At 43.0% G+C, this 25,109-nt stretch overlaps 2 protein-coding genes across 2 annotated transcripts in view; one reads left to right on the forward strand and one right to left on the reverse strand.

Moving 5' to 3' along the window:
* Positions 1-4,714, forward strand: part of Kiaa2012 (KIAA2012 ortholog) — a 110,114-nt gene extending 105,400 nt beyond the window's left edge. The window contains exon 23 of the mRNA XM_036173373.1: positions 4,644-4,714. The gene's annotated coding sequence lies outside the window, so the exon portion shown is untranslated. The remainder of the gene's footprint in view (positions 1-4,643) is intronic.
* Sumo1 (small ubiquitin like modifier 1) lies at positions 1,593-23,544 on the reverse strand. Its single transcript, XM_036173374.1, has 5 exons — positions 23,368-23,544; positions 10,535-10,609; positions 7,263-7,340; positions 4,911-4,982; positions 1,593-3,783 (listed from the first exon to the last, which is right to left on the reverse strand). Exons 1-5 carry the CDS (start codon positions 23,377-23,379, stop codon positions 3,715-3,717), a joined length of 306 nt encoding a protein of 101 aa, XP_036029267.1. The 5' UTR covers positions 23,380-23,544; the 3' UTR covers positions 1,593-3,714.
* Between the last annotated feature and the right edge of the window lie 1,565 nt (positions 23,545-25,109).

Below are 25,109 nucleotides of genomic sequence, written 5' to 3' on the forward strand. Positions count from 1 at the left end.
TCACTTAGCTCCATTTCATCTGACTTGCCTCAACCCATACCTCCCACTTTCTTTACCCTGGGGCCTATTCCCAGCATTCCTGTACACTCCACACACCCAGTTCACTTTTCATTTACTTAAATCCTGTTGTGGTTTCAGGACCATATTAAGTTCAAGAGCCTTGATGCCTACACTATAATTCCACAGTTCCAGTTGGAGACACTAACACGTCTCCAACATAGGGCGCTCTATGTACTTCAATGTGTTCAAGAGTTGATGGTGAATGGGAATTCTGTCATGCAATAATTCTGGATTAGCTAAGAAGAGCTAATCATATATTAAGAAATCCCTCTAGAAGACAAAACCACAATTTCATCCTGGGAATCTAAAACAATTATCTTCTTAGAAGGCATGTTTGGAATCACTTGATACAGGTTTACCTGAGCAAAATGAGCTCTTTCAGGAGGAAATTCTCCCAATCCTCAAAGCACAGGCCTAGAGCAGCATGTTTGAGTGAGCATGTGGCTGTTAAAGCTAGAACATTCTTCCCCCATACTAGCCACAGTCAAATGCTCAATGGCCACAGGTAGTCCCTGGAGGCTGTATCAGCAAAGAAATAGAACTATTTCATCACCTCAGAATTTCATTATTTTTGGTTCTTGAGATCGAACAAATCTTGAGGTTTTATTCCCAAGTCTGCCTTGAAGCTACTCATAAAACTCGAAGACATCATCCTGTCAGAAGTCTTAAGTCATTCAATGACTTTTAATGTCTATAATGAACATCCCTCTTAACATCACAAGTGGTGGTGGCAGCTGTCTTTAATCCCAGCACTAGTACTTGAGAGGCAGAGGCAAGTGGATCCCCGAGTTCAAGGCCAGCCTGGTCTACAGAGCTAGTTCCAGGACAGCCAAGGCTACAACCCCCATCATCTCACTGAGAGGTGTTGGCACACACCTTTAACCCCAGCACTGGTGAGGCAGAGGCAGGTGGATCTCTGTGAGTTTCAGACCAGCTTGTTACACATAGAAACAGAATGTTAAGAGAAATTGTAGAAACAACAAAGGATGTTATATCAAGCAGTATCTGAATTTTCCCAACTTAAAAAAAATTATTTCTTGTGTATTGGTGTTTCTGCCTGCATGTATATCTGTATGTATGAGGGTGTCAGGTCTCCTGGAAATGGAGTTACAGACAGCTGTGAGCTGCCATGTGAGTGTTGGGAATTGAACCTGGGTCCTCTGGAAGGACAGTCAGTCCTCTTAACCACTGAGCCATCTCCCCAGCCTGATTTTTCTAACTTTTAATCCACACTTGTCTTACTTTTCTCATTACTGCAACAAACTGTACACACACGCACATACACACACACACACACACACACACACAAACACAATCCACCCAATCTCTCTCTCTCTCTCACACACACACACACACACACACACACACACACACACACAATCCACCCAATGACACACACACACACACAAACACAATCCACCCAATGACACACACACACACACACACACACACACACCAAAAGCACCTTAAAGCGTTAAGTAGTTGACCACCCTGCATCAGTAGTCAGAGATGAATGAATGCTGGCACTTAGCTCATTTTATCCTTTTTATTCAGTCCTGGACCCACAGAACGGCAGTACCCCCACCCAGGGTAGGAATTCCCACTTCAAATCTTTCTGGACACACACCCAAAAGTCTTTCCAGAGTGACTTTAAACCCAGGCAAGTTGACAATGACGCTTTAATTATCACACTGTCCACAAGTAAAGAACAGTATTTAGAGGTGATTCCCCACTAATACTCACAAGGTATTTGCTTTGCACAGGAATTACACTTCTAGCCTAGAAATTTAGCCCATTTTTCTATTCTATACTGCAGGGATTGAGTAACTCCTTGTTTCATGTAAAACAGAAATCATGGCTAAGATCACACAGTAAATGTCAATGTCACTGGTGTTCTGAGGCTGGTCAACCCTACTTGCAAATTCAACAGTACGTAACCAATCGACACACACAAATAAACATGCAAGGAAACCATTACTGCTCCTTTGTTTCTCTTTTGCAAATTTAGGCTGCTGCACTCCAGATGGAGTAGCTACTAAATACTGCTTGGGGTCCTTTCCAAACATCTTTTAAACTTTTACTTCCAAGTGTCTATTTTAACAGCACTACTATAGCAGTTGAGCCAACAGTAGAGTGTAGTTACTTTAGAAGACCTCCCCCAAAACCCCTAAAACAAAAACTATTTCTACAATTAAGCTCCACCACTAAATGTTGTCTTCATTTAGAGATACAAAAATTCAGATGAATTATATATTCATGAATTTTGAACAGCTCAAATAACCAATCAAATGTTATTTGATCTTGACAAATGATGCAACTCAAAGATTTTCTACAACTGAACCTCATTTCCAGTTACTATTTAAGGAACATAACAGAATTTAGGGAACTGCCAGGGGACATTATAAAAGCTCCAATTTGTACGATACAAATAATTTTAAAGTTAGGATCAAGTCTACCAGGCAACCTACTTTTTAAGCAAGTTACCTGAGAAGGGTAATAAGCTGTTAACAGTTTATAAAATGACCTGAGAATGGTTTATTTGCTAAAGTAGCCAGACAGCACTGTATTTAGAATAACATGAAACTGGTTGTGTGTATGTATATATATATGTATCTGTGATTCACTGGGATTTTAAAAGGGAAAAAAGAAAAAAACAGTAATGGTATTGTGTGCACCCTCTAAGAATAGCACAATCTAAAAAGACATTAAAAAGGCCTTGTGATATAACTAAACGCTTGATTCAGAAGGCACCCCAGTAACTCCCATTGCTTCAAAATCATTAAAGGTCATTACTGCACAGCACTAAAGAAATACACTCAAGCAAGAAAATCCTATCTGGGGCATTTCTTCCTACAAAACTAAAATAAAAGGAGCTTTAGTACGGTTTTTACAAATATTGTTTATTTTAATGAAGCTGGTACAGACGATGTCCCTTGAAAACCCATGTCCCAGGCCAAAAAGTACAAACAGAATCAAAAGGAGCAGTGTCTGTTGCATACACTTCTGCATGAGTAACTTTATCACTAACTGCTGCTGAGAATTACAGCTTTCCTGGGCTCTCCAGACGCCTGTCTTAATCTTAGGACGCTTTCTTTCTCTCCAGTGAAGCCATCTTTGGAGTCAGTCGTCACTCTCACTGTGTCTGTTATCTTGACTACAAACGTGATGTTCTTCTTTTGGTCCAGACCCTCAGATTTTAAAAGTAGCTTCAAGGCGAGGAAAGATCATTTTCCCACAGTTCAGTTCTCTGAAAGACTTCCATCTCCCACTGAAAATCACAGTCCAGGAGTGAAGCAACCGCATGCTGGAACTTCAGGGCCAATTGGAAGGTCATAGGAAAGCCCCCACTGGTCGATCTTTTTATCTTCACACACTTGAAAATGCACAGTCCTGAAAAGAGTGGCCTCTCTGTGCACACATGAATTCTTTTAAAATAAGAAGGGCAATATTAAGGGAGCTGAGGTCTGATCACCAAAAATCAGCACAACAAAAACAACCAATAATGAATATTGAACACTAGAATTCAGATTACCAGATGTTCTAAAGAGATGGAGTGCCAGTATTCAATTTTCATTTTGAACACCACATTACAAAAGAACTATTTTCAAAAATAAAAAAGGGTTGAGGGAAAAGGAAAAAAATAAAAAGAATTATCTAAACCCTCGAATGACCCCCCGTTTGTTCCTGATAAACTTCAATCACATCTTCTTCCTCCATTCCAAGCTGAAAGAAACGAGAAATATGTTAACACTAAACTTATAAAAGCAACATTTTTACATTGGCTGCAATTACGTGGTCACTATTTTAAAGTACAAGAAGATACAAGTATCATCTGTAATTAATAACCCTCTAAGGTTGAAATTCTCCTACGTGAGACCGGCACGCCGAATCAGAAATAAGAGGGTAAGGAGTTCAAGGCCATCAGTAAGTTCCAAGCCAACCTGGGCTATGAGATTGTCTCAAAAAACTGGAAGAAGCCGGGCATGGTGTGGTACATGCCATTATTCTAAACACTCTGGAGACAGGAGGCAGGCAAACAGATCTCTTTGAGTTTGAGGCAAGTCTGCTCTACATAGTGAATTCCAGGACAGCCAGGGCTATGTAGAAAGACCCTGCCTCAAAAGAAAAACAAGGCCGGGCAGTGGTGGCGCACACCAGGTGGATCTCTGTGAGTTCCGAGGCCAGCCAGGTCTACAGAGTGAGATCCAGGACAGGCACCAAAGAGACACAGCAACCCCCCACACACACTCTCCACCCCCAAAAGATTTATTTTCAGTTGGGTGGTGGTAGCCCACACCTTTAATTCCAGCACTCAGGAGGGGGAGGCAGAGGCAGGAGGATCTCTGTGAGTTTGAGGCCACCCTGGTGTACAGATCAAGTTCTAGGACAGCTAAGGCTGTTACACAGAGAAACCCTGCCTCAGAAAACCAAATCAAACCAAACCAAAGATATATCCCTTGGAACTGGAGTTACAGATGATATATTATGTGGTGCTGGGAAGTGAAACCAGGTACTCTGCATGAACAAGAAGTATTCTTAACCTCTGAGACCCAAGGAAACCCTTTTTTTTTTTTTGTCCCCAGGTTGTTGCAATAGGCATTGGACCCATTACCCTTAGGACACCTATGGTAGAGAAACGACTCCCACATATGCATCATGGCCCTCATGAACATACACTTAATAAATATAAATTTTAAAAACTGTTCCTTTTTTTCTTTTATTTTGTCACCAGGGATCAAATTCTGGGACACATGCATACTAGGTACATGCTCCATCACTGAATTACAATCCTAACCCTTTCAATTAAAAATCTTATTTCAAGTTTGATTCAGAAAAGAAATCATACTTACTTCTTTTGGAGTATGATTATCAGCAATTCTCTGACCTTCAAAGAGAAACCTGAGTGAATTCATTGGAACTCCCTTAAAAAAGAAAAAGAAAGTATGTGTAAATATCTTAGGTATAAGTAACTATGATACACTAAAAACAAACAAACAAACAAACAAACACATAAAGGCTTAGCAAGCTATATAGGTCATAAACTTAGACCACCAATTCAACCCTAATTACCATATAATAAGAACTAATTACTTGTTAGGAAAGCTACCCTACCAAGTACTTTATATGCAGTCACAATGCTCTTTGCAAAGAGTCAATAAAGTATTACCACCTCATCTTCATTTTACAACTAGGGAATTTACGGCTGTAGATAAAAGAAGCTAGCTAAGAATTTTAGCCCAAAATGATTGCTAAGCCTACCCTCCCAACCACTACTATATTCACCTCCCCCTTAAGTCTGAGCTAGTGTAAGAGAAAACAAGGAACTGCCCTTACTAGCTGCTAACTATAGAAGCAAAACTGGTTTTAAACATTAAATCCCAAGAATTTGGTAATGCAAATGGTAGCTAGCTAAGGCACAGTAATATATATAACAGAACAGGTCTAAATACCACAAAACATGTTTGTATTTTCTAACCATTTTAACATGATAGCTAAAGCGGAGATGATTCACTTAAAGGAAAATAACTTCACTAGGAAGTGCGAATCAAGAATCACCTATTTGAGGGCTACAGAAATGGCTGTTCTTCCAGAGGACTCAGGTTCAATTCCCAGCACCCACTTGGCAGCTAACTAATTCCATCCCTGGGGAATCCTATGCCCTCTCTAGCATCTGAGGGCATTGCATGTATATAGTGAACAGACATACATGCAGGCAAAACACCATACACGAACAAATAAAATTTAACTTAAAAAAAAAAAAAACAAAAAACCAACAACTATTTAACTTAAACACTTTTATCTGTGGGTGTTTAAACATTGTCCCTGAAAAAAAAAATTACAAAGAAATTAAAACATACTAGGTGCCAGGTGGTGGTGGCGCATGCCTTTAATCCCAGCACTTGGGAGGAAGAGGCAGGCGGATCTCTCTGAGTTCCAGGACATCCTGATCTAAATAGTGAGTTCTAGGACAGCTAAGGCTGTGTTAAGAGACCCTGCCTCAAAACAAACAAAAAATTCAACCTTGGTTATCTCTGATGTTTTGCTTTTAGCTTTATGAGATAGTTTCATGTAGCTCAGGCTGGCCTGAAGATAACCTTGAACTCTTGACCTCTTCCTACATACATCACCTCATCAGTGTTAGAATTATAGGTACACCTCATACACAACATAAAGTACATTCTTACATTCGTTTTTATTATATGTATGTCTGTATTTGTGTATTTGAGGCAGGGTCTCACTATGTAGGCCTGGCTATCCTGGAACATTTTTAGCTGAAGATTTTATTTATTCTTGAACTTTCCCCCAAATATTTATTATTTGTGAGTATAAGATGTATTATGTGTTAATGGAGACAACTATACAGATATATATTTTTTTTATTTTGTGTTCATTAGTGTTTTGCCTGCATGTATGTCTGTGTGAGGGTGTCAGAAGCCCTGGAACTGGAGTTACAGACAGGTGTGAGCTGCCATGCAGGTTTTGGGAATTGAATCCAGGTTCTCTAGAAGACCAGCCAGTGCCCTTAACCACTGAGCATCTCTCCAGCCCTCATACAGACTTTTTTTTAATGGAGATAATTCCTTGAAATATCTTGAAATATGCTTGAAAATATGGCATGTAATTAGCAGCAGTCTATATTATATATAAAGGAAAATATTTTAATGTTTTTTATGTATATGGATGTTTTGCCTGCCTACATGTCTGTGCACCATGTGTGCAGTGCTCACAGGAGGGCATCAGATCCTGTATGACTGCAGCTGCAGATGGCTGTGAGCCACCAAGTGGGTACTGAGAATCGAACCCAAGTCCTTTGGAAGAGCAGTCAGTTCTCTTAACTGCTGAGTCATGTTCCCAGCCCCAAGAAAATATATTAATTATATATTTTAATTTGATATAAGGCCTAAAACTCATGGTTAGAAACACAGGGAAATTTCACAATAATCACAAAAAAGACTTGCTTTTTTTGTTATATACAGATGCAAACTATCAAGGCAAAAATATTCACTTGAGCAGTCAGAAAAAGTGAGTTACTTTTCTCTCTCTTATTAATTAAACTTTGAAATGGGGTCGCAGGAGGAAAGAACAGTGCACGATTAATGACAGATGACATTCAAGTTTCTAATGGTGAAACAGAATGTCTCTGAAGAACCTTCAGTCGGGAACGCCCCGGCAAAGCACTACCTGCAGGTCTCAATACACACCTGTCTCTGGCAGTACGACTCTTTGAGTTTCTTGAGGTGTGTTGTCATCTTCACTTTGAAGTGTATCTCACTGCTGTCCTAAGGAGATAAAGGGAAATGTTACTCCTTCTTTGTCCAGACTACTTAGTTAACTTCAACCAAATTATTTAATTACACCTTGTCAGTTTTCCACCAAAATATTATTTTTAGCATTCCTAACTAGTTTCATTAAAAACCATCTAATCAAATTCCAAGTTACTTTTTAGCAACCTATCATAAAAAATTAGTAAAAGACATATATTTTAAGTATTGAAATTATTAAATGGATTTGTATGTCAAAGAATGCATTCCTTCATTACAGAATATCCATCAAAATAAATACTGTAAAAATAAAATGAACCATAAATAAATAAATAAATAAAATGAACTGTCACAAATTCTCACAAGCCATCAAAATAAAACATACTATCCCATTCATACCAACTAAAGTGTCCCTGAAGGGAGTCAAAACCTAGGAGAAAAATATAAAACCTTTTTCTACCAAAAGGTGACTCATGGAAGCCAGTTTCTCTAACATGAATAAAAACTTGAGTAAGTCAAAGTGAAGATTTGGGGCTAAGCATGTGGTGGAGCACTTGCCCAGCATATATAGCCTTAGATCCAATCCCCGGTATGCCTCCTAGTGAAATAATTTAACTACAGATACTTTTCTTCTACGCAGATTGTCAAGCAAATAATCAGAAAAATACTAGCATTTGCACTATCATAAAATTTCAAAGCTAACCTTTATGAATACACGTCATAGTCACAAGGTACTTAATATATATGTGATAATAATCTCATAAAAAGATTAAAATATCTACTGCATAACTAGTGCAATATAATTCCTAGCCAGATATGGTGGTTCATGTCTATAATACCAGCATTTAGGAGGACAAGACCAACCTGGAGGGCTGGAGTTAAGAGCAGTTAGGAGCACTTACAAATAAAATGTAAAAAGACCAACCTAGTGCACCTGCCTCTGCCTCCCAAGTGCTGGAAGTAAATGAGCGCGCACACACACAAAATAATTCCCCCTTCCATGTTAAAATGTCTGTTGGTGTGTCCTTGTTCAGGCCTTTTTTCGGCAGCCATGTTCAGATTTCATGGATGTAGCTTCTCTAATATATCTAGAAGATGCAACCTAATGTTAATCTCACAGCAAACATCCTGTTCCTCTGCCTCTTCCAGCCTCTTTTCTTTATATTAAGATAGATAGGGTCTAAGTTCCAAGGCTGATCCTGAATTCACACCCAGGCATGGCTTGAAACTGAGAGCCTTCTAACTTAACCTTAAGTAACTGAGATTACAGATTATCAGGCTCAATAAAGATGGTCTTTTTAACTAATGGCCTAGGAAATACTATTAAATACTTAGAAGAAATCACAGATGTTAAGTCTTTGCAACCCTGGATAAGACAACAGTTTCTTTTATTTTTCTTTTTTTTGGGATGGTGGTGGTGTTAGGGTTTTTGTTTGTTTGGTTTGGTTTTGTTTCTTTTTTCAAGACAGGATTTCTATGTAGCCTTGGCTTGTTACTTTGTAGTACAGGCTTTACTACCTGGGTTGGGGATTTAGCTCAGTGGTAGAGTGCTTGCCTAGCAAGCGCAAGGCCCTGGGTTTGGTCCTCAGCTCTGGAAAATAAAAAAAATTTAAAAAAAAAAAAAGGTTTACTACCCAACATATTTTTAAAAATTACAAAAGTAAAAATCGAGCTTTTAAAATAAGTAACAGCTCTAAACAGACATCTACATGTACTCAGAAGCCCCCCTGGTAGCTGGTTCACATTAACTTGACTCAACTTGGAATCACCCAGAAGACACACCTCGGATTGTCTTTAGAGGTCTAACTAAGGAAGGAAGGTCTTCCCAAAGTCTTCCCACCCTGAAGGTGGGTGGCACCTCCCTTGTGGGCCAGGGTTCTAGACTGAATAAAAAGGGAGAAAAAAGAGAGCCAGCTGACTGTGGCTCGCTCTCTCTGCTTCCCGGCCGGCACCACACACAAGTCACTCCTGCAACCACGTTTGCCCTCTCATGACAGATCCCTATTACCAACTGCAGGCCAAGGAAAGTGCCGGCGATGACGCACACCTTTAACCCCAGCACTCAGGAAGCAGAGGCAGGCACATCTCTGAGAGGTCAAGGTCAGCCTGGTCTACCCGTGAGTTCCACACCAGCCAGGGCTGTACAGTGAGTGCTTATCTCAAAATGATGGTGGTGATGGTGACAGTGGCTGGCGAGACAGCTCAGTGGTTAAGAGCACTGGCTTCTCTTTCAGAGAACCTGGGTTTGACTTCCCAGCACCCACATAGCAGCTCACACTGTAATTCCAGTTCCACGCAGACAGTGCAGACATATACGCAGCCAAACGCCCATACACATCAAATTTAAAAAATAAAATAATTTTTAAAACAAAGAAGGGTAGAGGGTAAAGAAAGGTTCAGTGGGTAAGACGGCACAAGCCTAAGGATCCAAGTTCAGATCCCAATGAACACTAAAAAAGTAAAGGCCAGGCTGAACACCAGTGCTATGGGAGTCAGGAGGAGCCCTGACACTGGTCACCAGCCAGCTCCGGGGACAAGGAGAACTCCTGTCTCAGGGAGTCAGATGAAGAGTAACAGAGCAGACACGAACGTCCTTCTCTGCCTTCCACTGTATGAGCACGAGCAACCGAGTGTGAGGACTGCATGCACACTTACCACACACTCAAAGTAGTAATAAAAAGAGCAAGAAGATTACTGGGGATATAGTTCAGCAGTAGAACACTTACCTGGTCATGTGCCAGGCCCTAGGTTCAGTCCCACCACCATTACACACATACATATGCACATAATAAGCAGATCCCCCCCCCAAAAAAAATTGTCACAGTGCACTGTCCTCACACTTGGAAGAATGTGGAAAACTATCATATTTTGATGGTAAGAGTGTACCATTTCACCAATTCTGATTATAATAAACAAACAAACAAACAAACAAATAACAACATGTCAGGTGTGGTGGCACATGTTTTTAATTCTAGCACTTGAAGAAGCAAGTGCATCTCTGAGTTTGAGGCCTGGTCTACATAATAAGTTCAAAACCAAACAAGAGTTACATGGTGAGACCCTGTCTCAAAAACAGTATCAGTCTCTTTTACTCCCAACAGACCCAAGTACAATAAGGGAAAATGCAATTTTTAAATAACTTGTCTTACCTAATATTTCTCCTGTTTGTATACACCAAAAGAATGTTAAATGAGAAAAATAATGAAACTCACCTGTCCAATAACTTTGAGTTTAATGTATTCTCCTTCCTTCTTATCCCCTAAGTCCTCAGTTGAAGGTTTTGCCTCCTGAAAGAAATTTCCAGATTAAAAATTCCTAAGTACTCTGTTGTCATGAGCACCCATTACTTTCCCCCAGGGGACAGGCTCTGCACCTGAGAATACAGACAGCATTTATTTCCCCAACGCTCAATCACTCTTCAAACTTCCCGCCATTCACTGAAGATCTGTTAGGACAAAGTGATGAGAAAGAAACTCGTGCCCTAAGGCCAATCCCTCTCAACCAGGAGCTCATCCTCCTGGAGCTCTTCTTACAAAACTCTCTGAATCCAAGAGTGTGTTCTCAGAGCCTGTCCTGAGCAATCCGCTTTGCCAAGATGAGTACAAACATCACCAGCAAAGGCATGTAGACAGCACAATCAAATGGGAAAGGACTGGTCTAAATACGGAGGCACAATGAATCAGTCTCCTGCCGCCGGAAGCATCCCACCCAAGGCCAAAGGTAGTAAGTCTGACAACAAAGGGGGCGGGGAGACTGGACTGGAACCCAGGAGTGAGAGAGTAAGAGGAGACTCACAGGACAAGAAGGTTTACACTCATTAAATAAAGGAGTGCTGCATTGCAAGTGAGGTGAACCGACTAAATTAGATGAGGACATCTCAGCAAAACAGCACCCTGGAAAATGTCACCAACAGTGGGTAAAGTAGCCCCCCCACCCCAGTTCAACCATCACACTTAAATATTTAAAATATTCTTGTTATTTGTACTAATTCAAACAGCTAATCCAGCCAGGTAGCAAATCTCTGTGAGTTTGCAGCTAGCTTGGTTTAGAGCTCAGGGATACACAGTGAGACCCTGTCTCAAAAAAAGTTAATCCACACTTCACAAAGAATTAGCACACCGAGCTGGGTGTGATGACACACACACACACCTTTAATCCTAGCATTCAGGAGGTAGAAGCAGGCAGATTCTGTGAGGTCAGTCTGGTCTATAGAACGAGTTCCAGGACCAGCACACTGTTACACAGAGAAACCCGGTCTGGAGGGGTAGAGGGGGAAAGGATTAACAAACTGAATTTTTGTTTTGTTTTATTTGTTTTTCGAGACAGGGTTTCTCTGTGTAGCTTTTGCACCTTTCCTGGAACTCACTCTGTAGACCAGGCTGGCCTCGAACTCACAGAGATCTGCCTGGCTCTGCCTCCCGAGTGCTGGGATTAAAGGTGTGAGCCACCACTGCCCGGCCTAACAAACTGAATTTTACAAGTAGAGCAGAGAAACTATCTATACAACACACACCAATACAGTTAAAATACTCAATTCTCTGACATTCAGAAATGAACAGAACACAATTCCAATAGCATAGGAAATAATTCCAAGAACTGACAAATGGTAATGCATGAAATCAAGGTTTCTGCACAGCAAAAGAAAATAATCAAGAGAGAGAAAAGAGCCTGTGGAGTGGGAGAAGCCTCTTTCAACTCCATACCCAAAAGGGGATCACTATCTACAACCTATCAAAAAAACAAAACAAAACAAACAAACAAACAAACAAACTCCAAAAATTAAATAGACAACAAAAACCCAACCAATTAATCAATGGGTCGCGTTTTCTCTCAAAGACTGAAATTCAAGTTCCTGTGTATAAAGGGGAGTCTGGGAAGGGTGGGAGGATGGATCAAGGTGGGGGAACAAGAGGGCGACAGTGTATGTATTATGAAAGCAGGGAAGGGGCCAACAGGAAGAGGGTGGGGAGGGGCAAGTGCACAGACCTGTGTATAAAATAACACTCACGTTAGGAAGTGTGAGGAGGGAAAGTGAGGAAGCATCCCAACATCAGTGCAGAGTCTGAGGTGCTGAGATGACAGGAGAGACAGCAGGGCAGGGGCCTGGTTCTCATCTGCTTTCAATGCTGCTGGACTGAGCATTATGGCAGCGGCAAAATGAACGTCTTTAGTCATGGCATTTCACCTGGAAACTAGAAGACTATCTTCAAACTCTGTCTTGCCAAATTTCTATGAATTTATAGTCATCGTACAGAGTTGCCTCTTCCTCCAAGTAGCTAGAAAGCAAAACTCTTATTCTCTGTGGTGAAGGGCAATAGAAGGCAACCAAACCCTGAGACCTTTAAGGGGAGGAGAGGAGTGAGAAGTTTTGTTCAGGTTAGCACAAAAGAAGACATTCTAGTGTTCTCTGTTAGGATAGCTATAGAAGATACTCAGAAACAAAGAACCCCCACCTCTCTCTAATCAATCATCCACAGAAGTCTCCTAAAGCACAGCTTTCCTGGATCCTGTAATACTCAAAAAGCATAAATGGCTTCCAATACCTTCAGCTCTAAAAACTCCACAACATTTCAATCCATACATCACTAACCCATTCTCATTTTTCCCTCTCCACTCCTTTTAGTAACCCAAGAAATCTGTTCACTATTTCCTCATGTCTCATTTTTCTCTCTTGCTGTGACAAAAGACCACAAACAAGGCAAATATTAAAAGCAAGCACTTGGCCGGGCCGTGGTGGCGCTCGCCTTTAATCCCAGCACTCGGGAGGCAGAGCCAGGTGGATCTCTGTGAGTTCAAGGCCAGCCTGGTCTCCAAAGCGAGTTCCAGGAAGGGCGCAAAGCTACACAGAGAAACCCTGTCTCAGGGAAGGAAAAAAAAAAGCAATCCTTCAACTGAGTTTCCAGTTCCCTAAGATTAGAGTCATTGATGGGGGAGCAAAGGTCTGGTGGCAAGAACGGCATCTCAAACCACAAGGAGAAGGCAGAGAGTGTGCACTGGGAATGGCTGGCTTTTGAAACCTCAAATTCACCCCGTGACACAACTTCAATAGGGCCAGACCTCCTAATCCTTCCCCAACAGTCACCAACTGGGGAGCAAATATTAAAAATATGAGCCTATGGGGGCCATTCTCATTCCAACCACCACACCCCCAAATATGTCCATCAGCCTTCTCCCATCTTCAGCTCTTTGTGGCCCCAGTTTCCTTCACCTGAAACCAAGGTGAAGTCTTTCCTGACGTACAGATCAACTGAAGTCTAACACTGCAATGGCTTCCCAGAGCCACAGCGCTCTCCCAAGCAGGGTCTCCTGTCCCTGCTTCCTTCCGCCCGCAGTTCAGGCCCATCCTACACTGGCCTCCTTGACCTGCCCTCTCCACTGCTGTCCTTCCTTCTCCATATGGTCACAGCGTTCACAGGTCAGGAGGGCTACGGGCACTCGAACTCTCCACTAGCTGTTATCCAGGGTACGCATCACATTCCACTCAACACTGCCCTCACCAGCCAGCTTCAACTGGACTCCTTCCTGCTAAATCCACAGGACACTCCAATTCTCCATCTGTGGCTTCCAATACTCCATCATCTTCCATCTCAGTTGTTTCCTAAACTCTGGCCTGCAGCCCTGGCTTTTCTCTCAGAGAGCACGCTGATTGTTTTCGTCACTTGTCACAGACTAGAGCGCTTAGGGAAGAGGGAGCCTCAATGGAAGAGCTGTCCCCATCAGAATGGCCTGTGGACAAGTCTGTAGGGCATTTTCTTGACTCACGAGAGCCCACATCCTTGGGCAGGTAGACCTGGATGGTATGAGAAAGCAGGCTGAGTAAGCCATGGAAAGAAAGCCAGTGAGCAGCTCTCCATTTCTCCAAGACCTCTGCTTCACAGTTCCTGCCTTCAGGCTCCCACTTCAGTTGCTGCCCTAGCTTCCCTTAATATTGAACTGTGTGTGACTTGGAAATTGAAGGAGGGTCTGGTTTAGTCAGTGTTTTATAATAGTAACAGAAAGAAAAATAAGAGGCCGGGTGGTGGTGGTGCACGCCTTTAGTGCCCGCACTCGGAAGACACCCAGGTGAATCTGTGAGTTCGAGGCCAGCCTGGGCTACCAAGAGAGTTCCAGGAAAAATGCAAAGCTACAGAGAAACCCTGTCTCAAAAAAAACCAAAAACAAAAACAAAAAAACAAAAAAGACACAAATACTAACATCATCCTCTCCAAACTGACAATTTCAGAGTTCACACACACTTTTATCCAAGGGCCTGAATGTCTACATTTGATGTCCCTTGGTCATGTTAATTATCTACAACTGAAGGCATTATTTCTAATTCCCGTTAGTCTTTTAATTCCTTTTCCTGCAAAATCAAAATCAAAAACAAACTACAGGGCTGAGAAGATAGTTCAGGGGCAAAATACATGTTTGGTGTACAAAAAGTTCTGAGTTCAACAGTACTAAAGCCAGCAACCAACCAAACAAAAAGCCTCTCCCTGGATTCCCAATTCCAACAGCTGCGCACACTCATCTGACTACAACACTGAGACTCTCTTTGGTTAAGTTTCCTACCTAGTCATTCTTCACTGTGACAACTCTTGGTGGCTCTGAGGCCTGTCTCTCTCTGCAATCAGTGACCACTGTAGGAATGGACATCTCTACCACTTGTGCAACAGCCTTCATGTAGTCATGTGCCCTCTCACGGACTCCTTTTTTCCTTTTTTTACTTTTTTTTTTTTTTTTTGCAATAAGGTCTCACTGTTTATCTCTGGCTGTCCGTAGACCAGGCTGGCCTCGAACTCAAGAGTTCTACCTGCCTCTATCTCCAAGTACTGAGATCACTATGCCCAATGACTGTCTTTTTTTCTCCTGATCGTCTAGAAAATAAGACAGACAAAAGGAAAACAAAACCGAACCTGTCTCCAATAATCTTGGTGTCTTGCATGTTCTCTTTCCTTCTCTGCACTGTATTTAAAAAAAAAAAAAAAAAAAAAAAGCAGCCAATACAGAATAGAGCACACTAGTTACCCAACAGTGAAAACACTCAGTTTAAGTCTGGGATAGTAGGTCATCAAAGAAAGGAGAGTTCCAGAGAGCAGACTGACGTGGCTGGCAAGAATATACAGCCCACAGAGCTGAAGAAAGTCACGATAAATTTCCAGGGCTGAATCACTGAGAGACTGAACCCTCCTAACTGGAAAGGTAAAGGCATTTACTGGGAACTAAGCACTGTAACTCTGCTCTCCAAGGAATAGCATGGAGACAGACTGCTGGTTCTGAGAAGTGACTTAAACTGGAAGATATGGGAAACAAAAGAGTTTGCATTAATAAATGTATAAATTCATACTGTACACCTTCACAAAGATGTACGCTGGCAGTCAGTCCACAGACAATTCAGTCACATGGACAGAGCATCTCATTTAACCAATCTGTCACTGTCCTTTCAGCTACACAAGGATGGCTAATTCTTACTCAAAGCAGAGGATTCTTGGAAAATACTAAATTTTGTTTCCTTTTTGGTTTTTGAGACAGGCTCTCTCTATGCAGTCCTGGCTGTCCTTTAACTCAAGAGACCCTCTCCTCCTGCTTCTGCTTCCCAACTGCTGGGATTAAAGCAGTATGCCCAGCTCATTCTTTTTTTTTTTTTTTTTTTATTTATTCTATGTGTATAGTTGCTAATATTTTATTTTATGTGTATAGGGGTTTGCCTGCACATATGTCTATGTACCACATGCATGCAGTGCTCACAGAGGCCAGAAGAGGATGCTGGATCCCTGGAAACTGGAGTTACAGGTGGTTGTAAGCCATCATGTGGGTGCTGGGAATCAAACCAAGGTCCTCTGAAGAGCAATCAGTGCTCTTAATCACTAAGTCATCTCTCCAGTATCTATTTATATAATTTTTGATAACATTATTATCTTCCTTTTGAAAAGAAGGTACAAAACCAGGCCTGGTGACACAGGCCTTTAATCCCAGCACTCAGGTGGATCTCTGTGGTTTGAAGCCAGCCCAGTCCACACAAACAGTTCCAGGCCATCTAAGACTACATAGTGGAACCCTGCCCCTTATCAAAAGAGAGAGAGAGGGTGGTGGCGTATGCCTTTAGTCCCAGCACTCGGGAGGCAGAGGCAGGCGGATCTCTGAGTTCGAGGCCAGCCTAGTCTACAGAGTGAGATCCAGGACAGGCACCAAAACTACATGGAGAAACCCTGCCTCAAAAAAAAAAAAAAAAAAAATAGAGCAAGAGCGAGCACACTAGGGAGAAAAGAAAAATAAAAGAGAAAAGCAGAACACAGTATTGTGGCTATTATTAAAAGAAATAAAAAGTCCTTCACAGGAAATTTGCTCTGAAATTGTGGATTGTGTCTCCTAGAAATGTCAGAAGCTGCGTATCCATGAAATCTCAACAATAGAGCTGCTAATGTGGATGGGGGAGGGGGAGCTCAAAAGAACAACTAAGAACTACTAAGGAATGTCAAGAGGGGAACAACAGTCTTCCCCAGTAAAGAGCACCCCAACCAGATATTCAATGCCAAGTGTTCAGCCCTGAAAACACACACACAAGTAACAGCGTACAGACTGCAGGGTGTAATTTATGTAGTAATTAGGAATGCACACAATTAAAGAAAAAGAGGCCATACATTTGAAAGAGCAAGAGGGGCTATCAGGAAGCCTTGGAGGGAGGAAAGGGAAAGAGAAAATGATGTAATTGTAACTGAAAAACAAATGTAAAAGCCCTATTTAACATGAATGCCCGAGGATGGCTTCAAAAATAACATGGAATGGGGCAGGATGCTGTAGATTTAAAAAATAAGATATGAACGTATTAAGTGCACTGTATACATACATATTTAAATTTTCCATAATAAACATTTTTCAAAAGCTAGACAGTGGTGGACCAAGGCTTTAATCCCAGCACTTGGAAGGTAGAGGCAGGCAGATTTCCTAGGAGGCCAGCCTGGTCAACAGAGAGTTTCAGGACAGGTGAGGATACACAGAGAAACCCTGTCTCAAAAACAAAAAACAAACAAACAAACAAAAAAAACACAAAACAAAACAAAATAGAACCATTATTTCCTCATTTGTAAATGGCTCTATAACATGAGATATGAAATAATATAAACTTTACTTTCAGGCGGCGGTGGTGGTGCACACCTGTAATCCCAGGACTCAGTAGGCAGAGGCAGGTGGATCTCTGTGAGTTCGAGGCCAGCCTGGTCTACTGAGCTAGTCCAGGACAGGCTCCAAAACTACAGAGAAACCCTGTCTCAAAAAAACAAAAACAGAAACAAAACAAGACAAAAAACAAAAACACTTTACTTTCTACATTTTCTCCTACCTAGTACACTGTCTACACTTGTTTCATGAGAAAAACTAACAACATACATACTTATTCAACCTAAGATCTATCAGACAGTCTGTTATTCAATCCAAAAGCAATCCTGGAAAAAAAGTACTAGAAACAAGTATCATTTGACTATGTTTCCAGCAAGTCTACACTGGATGGATCACAGATGTAATCTCAACACTTAGGAGGCTGACAGAGGAAGACTACCACAAGTCTGAGCCCAGCACAGGCTACAGTGTAAGATCCTGACTCAAGACAAAAAAGGCCTACATGACTAATGTACTATCTAAATGTCTCGTAGTAAAAACAGACTGGAATGTAATATAGCAATGACATTCAGTGACACACACACAGGAGGTTAGAGAAACAGCTTAGCTTAAGAGAGCTGGGGCTTATGCACAGCACCAGAGTTCAATTCTCTAACAACCCTCCAGCTCCAGGGACTCTGATGCCCTCTTCTGGCTCCTCAGGCATCCAAACACATGGGGACATATAAATAAAAATAAGAATATAATATAAAACACAAAAATATAAAACAAAAAATAAAGCACTACTGTGCGTGGGCTAGGAGGATCAGTAAATAAAGCATTTGCTGCCAAGCCTGACATCCTAAGATCAACTCCTGAAAACCACAGTGGAAACGGAGAACCAACTCTACAAAACTGTCCTCTAAGCTCTTATGGCATGTGTACATAAACACAGACACATACCACTCCCCCCAAAAATAAATGTAATAAAAAGTTTGAACTATTGTGTTGTTTTTCTTGCTTTTTCCTTTCTGGGGGATTGAGACAAGTTCTCACTGGAATTATAGACATGTGGCAACATTCAGCTAGTCTGTGCATTTTAAAATACAGTACAGTATGAGGTTGGGGATTTAGCTCAGTGGTAGAGTGCTTGCCTAGCAAGTGCAAGGTCCTGGGTTCGATCCTCAGCTACACACACACACACACACACACACACACACACACACACACACACACACACACACACACACACACACACACACACACACACACACACACACACACTACAGTACAGGATTACACAGGGTGTGGTGGCAGAGGCAAAGGCAGGAGGATCACTTCGAGTTCAAAGCCATCCTGGTCTGTCTCAGTAAAAGAAAATAACTACATGAGCCCTTGATCTGCGTGTAGATGTCTTCCATCTGTAAATTCAATGAACCTTTAAATAACTGGCTCTAGATAAGGCAAGAGAACATAACTCCACCCTTCCTCTTCCTTCCTGTCTTTTCCTTCAGATCCTTATTAACTGCGAAAAGGTAACTAAATGCAAAGAGAAGAGTCAAGGAGAGGAAGAGGAGGAAATCACAGCATAGCTTTACAGACAGACAGATACATTCTAGGAGTATCCAAGTTTTGTTTTGTTTTTTGAGACAGGGTTTCTTTGTGTAGGCTTGGCCATTCTGGAACTCACTCTGTAGACGTGGCCAGCCTTTCTCTGTCTTCCAAGCGCTGGGATTAAAGGCACGTACCACCACCACTCGGCTGAAGTTATTCTTAATGTGCTCTTCTTATCTAGTCAGAACATGTAATTTTTGTTTGCTTGTTTTTGTTTTTCGAGACAAGGTTTCTCTGTATATCTCTGATTGACCTGTCACTTTGTAGGCCAGCCTGGCCTCGAACTCACAGAGATCTGCCTGCCTCTGCCTCCAGAGTGCTGGAACTAAAGGCGTGTGCCACCACTGCCCAACTAGAGTATCCAAATTTTGAACTACAAAACTAAGGTGATCAATAACAGTATCTGTGTGACCTTGCCTACAATCTCTGTTAAAAATTGAAAGATCACCATTATCTATAAAAATATTCACAATTTCAGAGAATTCCAGAAGGGAAGGCTGAAAATGTTTTAATAGACTATTATCTACAACAATCCCAATGTATGGTTAGAGAGACGGCTCAATGGTTAACAACACTGGCTGTTCTTCCAGAAGACCCAGGTTCAGCTCCCAGCACTCACATGTGGGCTCACAATCATCCTTAACTCTAGCTTCTTTTTCTTTTAAACCAGAGCTGAGACCCGAACCCAGGGCCTTGCTAGGCAAGCGCTCGCTCTACCACTGAGCTAAATCCCCAACCCAACTCTAGTTTCTTGAGTTAACTCTTGAAAAATGTTTTACTTTCCGAGTGTGCTAGTGCACACCTTTAATCCCAGAAGGCAGAGGCCATCCTGGTCTACAATAACAGGAGTTCCAGAATAGCCAGGACTACATAGAGATCCTGTCTCAAAAACAAACAAACAAAACAAACAAACAAAAAACCCATAGTTTTACAGTTTTGAAATTTCAACTACTCAATTGTGAATAATCTAACCATAACTATATTATTTCAATATACTATAAAATAGTTGTTATAGTCTAATTGAAGTGCTTCATTATAATGTTTGTAATATCTACTAACACCACCTCACTCAGTCAGAAAGATGACAGACTATACAGCACTCCTCTCCTAGGACGTGGAATGCCTAGGGTATCCACCACTAACTAGATGCTAAAGTTAACTGCTATAGTTTAAGTGTTCTATGATATGAATGGTATACAAAACTAAACATTTTAATACACATCCATTTATTTTCCTGCAAATTCAAGCTGTTACCAGATCAGCATATTAACAACAAGAACCTATAGAAAATACTGCAGAAACAAATGCTATCCCAGCAGCAGAGATACAAGTCATGTGGCATACTAAAGAGAACTGCAAGTTCTTCCTCACTCCTACCGGAAAATGAGATCCATCTTTCCCATGAATCTGGGCTGACCTCAGGGATTTGACTGATTGATAGAATACAGGACCCACTTCCAAAATCAGGTGATAGAAGTTTATTTCCAACTGGGCTGATTTTGTTTTCTGTTTGTTACACTAAAGGTAAAGTTGCTTTTCATGATTTAGTATAAAATGAAAAACAGGCCGGGCAGTGGTGGCACATGCCTTTAAACCCAGCACTCGGGAGGTCAGCCTAGTCTACAAAGGGAGTTCCAGGCTCCAAAGCTACACAGAGAAACCCTGTCCCGAAAAACCAAAAGAGAGAAAGAAGGGAAGAAAGAAGGAAAAATAGTTTTAACTACTCTAAGAAAGGAAGAAGGGAAAATACTGGTTCAGATTACTCTTATCCCTTTGGTATTATCCTTCTAGTTTTGATGAAATGTGAAATTAGACTAAGCACACTTCTATTAATGATATAGGATGATCCTCATCTTTTGGATAATCATGTACCAATGACGAGACCTATAGTGCTTTCTCAAACAAATAGTTGTCCACAAACATACTAGATGGTAATGAGATTGCAAGAAAGTATTTCAGCTGGGCAATGGTGTTCAACACCTTTAATCCCGGCACTCAGGAGGCAGTGGCAGGTGGATCTCCTGAGTTCAAGGCCAGCCTGATTTATAGAGCAAGTCCCACGACAACTAAGGCTACACAGAGAAACCCTGCCTTGGAAAACAAAATAAACATCCCCTAAAATGTTAGCATACATTTTCTTTCAAGTCACAATTCCTCTAAATAGCACTATTTCATGTAGTTGCCTATTGCTTTAATGCGCAGCTCGACTAGAGAGGTTTGTTTTGCAGTATACTGGTGCCTATACTGCAGAGGCAGGAGGAGCTCTGTGAGTTGCAGGCCAGCCTGGGCTACATACTGAGTTCTAGGACAGCCCAGGCTACATAGCAAGACCCTATCTCAAAAACAGAAAAAGAAGAAAAAGAAAAGACTTGCTTCCACTTTCATGTCATGCTTCTAAAAACTTCACTGAATATCCATGAATAAGAAGTCACACACCGACTAGCCAGGTATGGCAGCATAACTCTAATCCTAGCTACTCCACAAGGCTGAGTGAAGGAGGAGTATTCCAAGTTCAAAGACACCTTGTGCTACAGACCAATCTAGGCAATGTAGTGAGACTAAAAGGAGAGACGGGAATAGAGCTCAGTGGTAGTTGAGGTCCCAAGTCCAATGCCCAGTAACCCCGGTGGGGTGAGAACTTCAGCCTAGAGTGGCTTCACAGATCCCCTGAAAACAGCCTGTATCCTCTGGTCCTATTTTTCCTCTCTTCATATTCTTAAACGATGTGAGTTCAAACCAGAGCAAAAGTAACTCTAAACTTTATTGTATAACTCTTTCTGTGCATTGCCCTTTCATCAGGCTAACATGCCTTCCAGATCCTTCCAAAATAAAAAGCTGATGAAACTAAGCATTACACAGCAGCTATCTTTCCTCCCTTACTTGTAACTAAGTAACCAACTGTGTGGGAAGATGTTCATATCCAGATTAAATAAAAATTAATCCAGATTAGTAATAAGTAAATCAATCTACATATGGGCAGGCTATAAAAATAAAAACACCTTGGCAGAGGCTGGTCAATCTCTTGAGTTCAAGGCCAGCCGGGTCTACAGAGCAGAGTTCCAGGCCAGCCAGGGCTACACAGAGAAACCTGTCTCGAAAAACTCAAAAAATAAAAAAAATAAAAAATTAACAGTTCAACCACATTGTGGAATTGAATGACAAAGTTTACTGAATAATTATCACTACAGATATGTCAAAAAATACTTTGAAAATTCAAAGTCGTTTAAGCAAACAAAAGGAAGGCCAGACAAAAACCTTATGTATTAAAAACTACCCACAAACGTGGTAAACAAAAAATAGGATGAAGAAAAATTTAGGCGGCAGTACTCCTATCTGAATGCAAATTCTTGACACTAATACGGAGACACAGCATTTTAGTATCAGTTGGCAGCTTTCTGTAAACATTCTGCACAACACACAGTTTTTCTCTTTTCCTCAAAAATATCACTTGGAAGAGGGAGTATGGGGATGCATATAATCAAGATACGTCGTTTATGGGCATGAAATTGACCATACAGGGGGGAAGAAAAAGAAGAGATACACTATTTTGGAAAAAGTATCGCTCATCTGCAGGCCAATGCCCAGACGAAATGGCTTACTGGTGGTGAGCCTCTAAAGACTTCCGCTGTTTCTCGGTTATTCCGAGCGCTCCAACAACTAGAGGGTGGAGGGACCAATCCCGAGGAAGGAATGGAAAGTACAGAAAAAGAGCCGACCGCTCCGCACCCCCAGATGGGAAAAAAAAAAGACTCAGAAGGGAGGCGCGGCGGAGAGGCCCACCGGGCAGACACAACGGGACGCGGCGCCTCCTGGCTTCTCGGTAACCTCGGGCGAGGAAGGCGCCCCTCGCCGCCGCCACCCGCACCCCCGACTCGGAGACCAGGCATCCAAAGTGGAGTCGGGCCGCTCTTCGGGGCCACCTACCCTCCCAGTCCGGGAGTCGCTCCCGTTACATAACTAGGCCTGGGGCCCTGCCTCTGCCATCACCAGACCTCCGGTGGGAAACGGCCGTTTTCCCTGGGGTGGCGCCCACGGAAGCTGGGCTGCGGGCCTGGGGCCCCCCGGCGGACCCGCGATAGAGACCTGGGAGCCCGTCGAGTAGAGAGCCGCCGGCGGCGCCCGGGCAGCGGGAGGGGGGAGGGTGCGGAGAAAGGCGGCGGAGGGGCGGGTGTGCCCCGGAGCCCCGCGGTCCCCGGGGCGGCTCGGCCCAGCTCGGCCCGGCGCCCCTCGCGGCCCGCTCCGCAGCCGCGGCCCCCTCCCCCCGGCCGGGTCCCCTCCCCCGCGCCTCCGTCCTCCCGCCCCGGGGCCCCGGCCGGCGGCCGACAGCCCCCGTGCCCCGAGGCCCTGGCTCCGGTACCTGGTCAGACATGGTGACGGTGGCTTCACCCGGGGTGGGGTGGGGGGGTGTCTCCGCACCGCAGCGGCCTCCGGCAGGCAGAAGCGCACTCGGAGGTTTACAAATCTGTCTCTGCCCCACAGCACAACACCGCGGCTGCAGGGACTTCCGCTGCGCCTCGCGTCACTTCCGCCGCGCGCCGGGGGGAAGAGTTTGGGAAGACGGGAAAAGGAGGCGGGAAAACGCCTTGGCGGAGGCCGCGGCGTGGGGTAGGGTGGGAGGCTTGTCCGGCCTGTAAAAATGGCCTGCCCCGGAGCGAGAGGACGGCCCGGTGTTCAGCCGGCCGGAGGACTGGGCCGTCTGCCTCGGGCCCTGGGGAAGAGCAGGGCTTCGCCGCCAGGCTGAGTGCCGGGGGGGTCAAGCTGACATCCTAGACTCCTCCCTCCCTCCCTCCCTCCCTCCGTCTCGGACACCTTGCGCGCCTCTGAGGGCTGAGCCAGGCTCCGTCTTTGTCTCTTTCCAGCCTCCCTAAATAGAGTGGATTGCCAGTGTAATGTTTTTATTTCCTCCTCTTGCATGCTGCCAGCGCACTCGTGACCTTGATTAAGAACCACGACGAGAAGACGACCCCTGAGGACACATCTCTTTGTTGTTGTGGTGGTTGTTGTTGTTGGAGACACGGTCTCACTATGTAGCCCTGGCTGTGCTAGAACTCGGCTACGCAGATCAGGCTGGCCTCGAACCCACAGAGATCCTCCTGCTTCTGCCCCCCCAGCTCTAGGGCACAGTTTTGAGGGCTACCGATGACTGGAATGTTGTTGAGAGTTTTGAAGGGGACAGAAGGAGCTAGCTACCTCCAACCCGTTAATGAGTTGCCTTGCCTCACAGAAAGACCTATAATTCTTCCTTTGACTACCATGACCTTCTGGAACAAGCATTCAGTGAGGATTAAGGATATATGAGCAAAGGGACTAAAAGGGGAAATTCGAAGATGAATCAATAACCCTTCACACTACAAGACATTAGTAAAAAAAGAGTTAGTCAGAAAAAGAATCTCTTCCATAGTTAGTAATGAGGCGACTGGAGATGGCCAGCAGGTCAAAGAACACTGGTTGTTCTTCCAGAGAACTCAGATTTGATTCCCAACACCCATGTACTCATTCACAACTACCTGGACCTCTAGTCTCAGAGAATCCGATGCCTTTTTCTGGCCTGTCAGCACAAGCCCAGGCCTGCACGTATGGCATAGACATGCATATAGACAAAAACACCCATACACATTAAACACTTAAAAATCAACAACAATATAATTAGTAATGAGATTACTGAACGTTCCCATGCAAAAGAAGGAATTTGAATCCCTATCTCACTGCATATACAAAATTAAAATGTTTCAAAGGTGTTTATGTAAGACTGTCTTAGTTAGGGTTTCTATCCCTGCAATGAAACACTCGACCAAACATCAAATCGGGTAGGAAAGAGTTTATCTTTCACTTCTACATTGTAGTCCATCATTGAAGGAAGCCAGAACAGGCAGTGGTGGCACACGCCTTTAATCCCAGCACTCAGGAGGCAGAGGCAGGTGGATCTCTGGGTATTATGAATTATTTTGCTGGGGGCAACACTGAGGGTATGCTGCATGTGCAGGAGAACATGCTGGGCAGATGCACACCACGCAGGCCTGGCATCAGTAGTGACTGCCAGGAATTCACAACCCAGACACTGCCTCCACGTGGAGAGGTTATTATCATAGAGAGATGAAG

Source organism: Onychomys torridus, chromosome 23 (genome assembly GCF_903995425.1).
Source record: "Onychomys torridus chromosome 23, mOncTor1.1, whole genome shotgun sequence".
In the NCBI taxonomy this organism is placed as follows: Eukaryota; Metazoa; Chordata; class Mammalia; order Rodentia; family Cricetidae; genus Onychomys; species Onychomys torridus.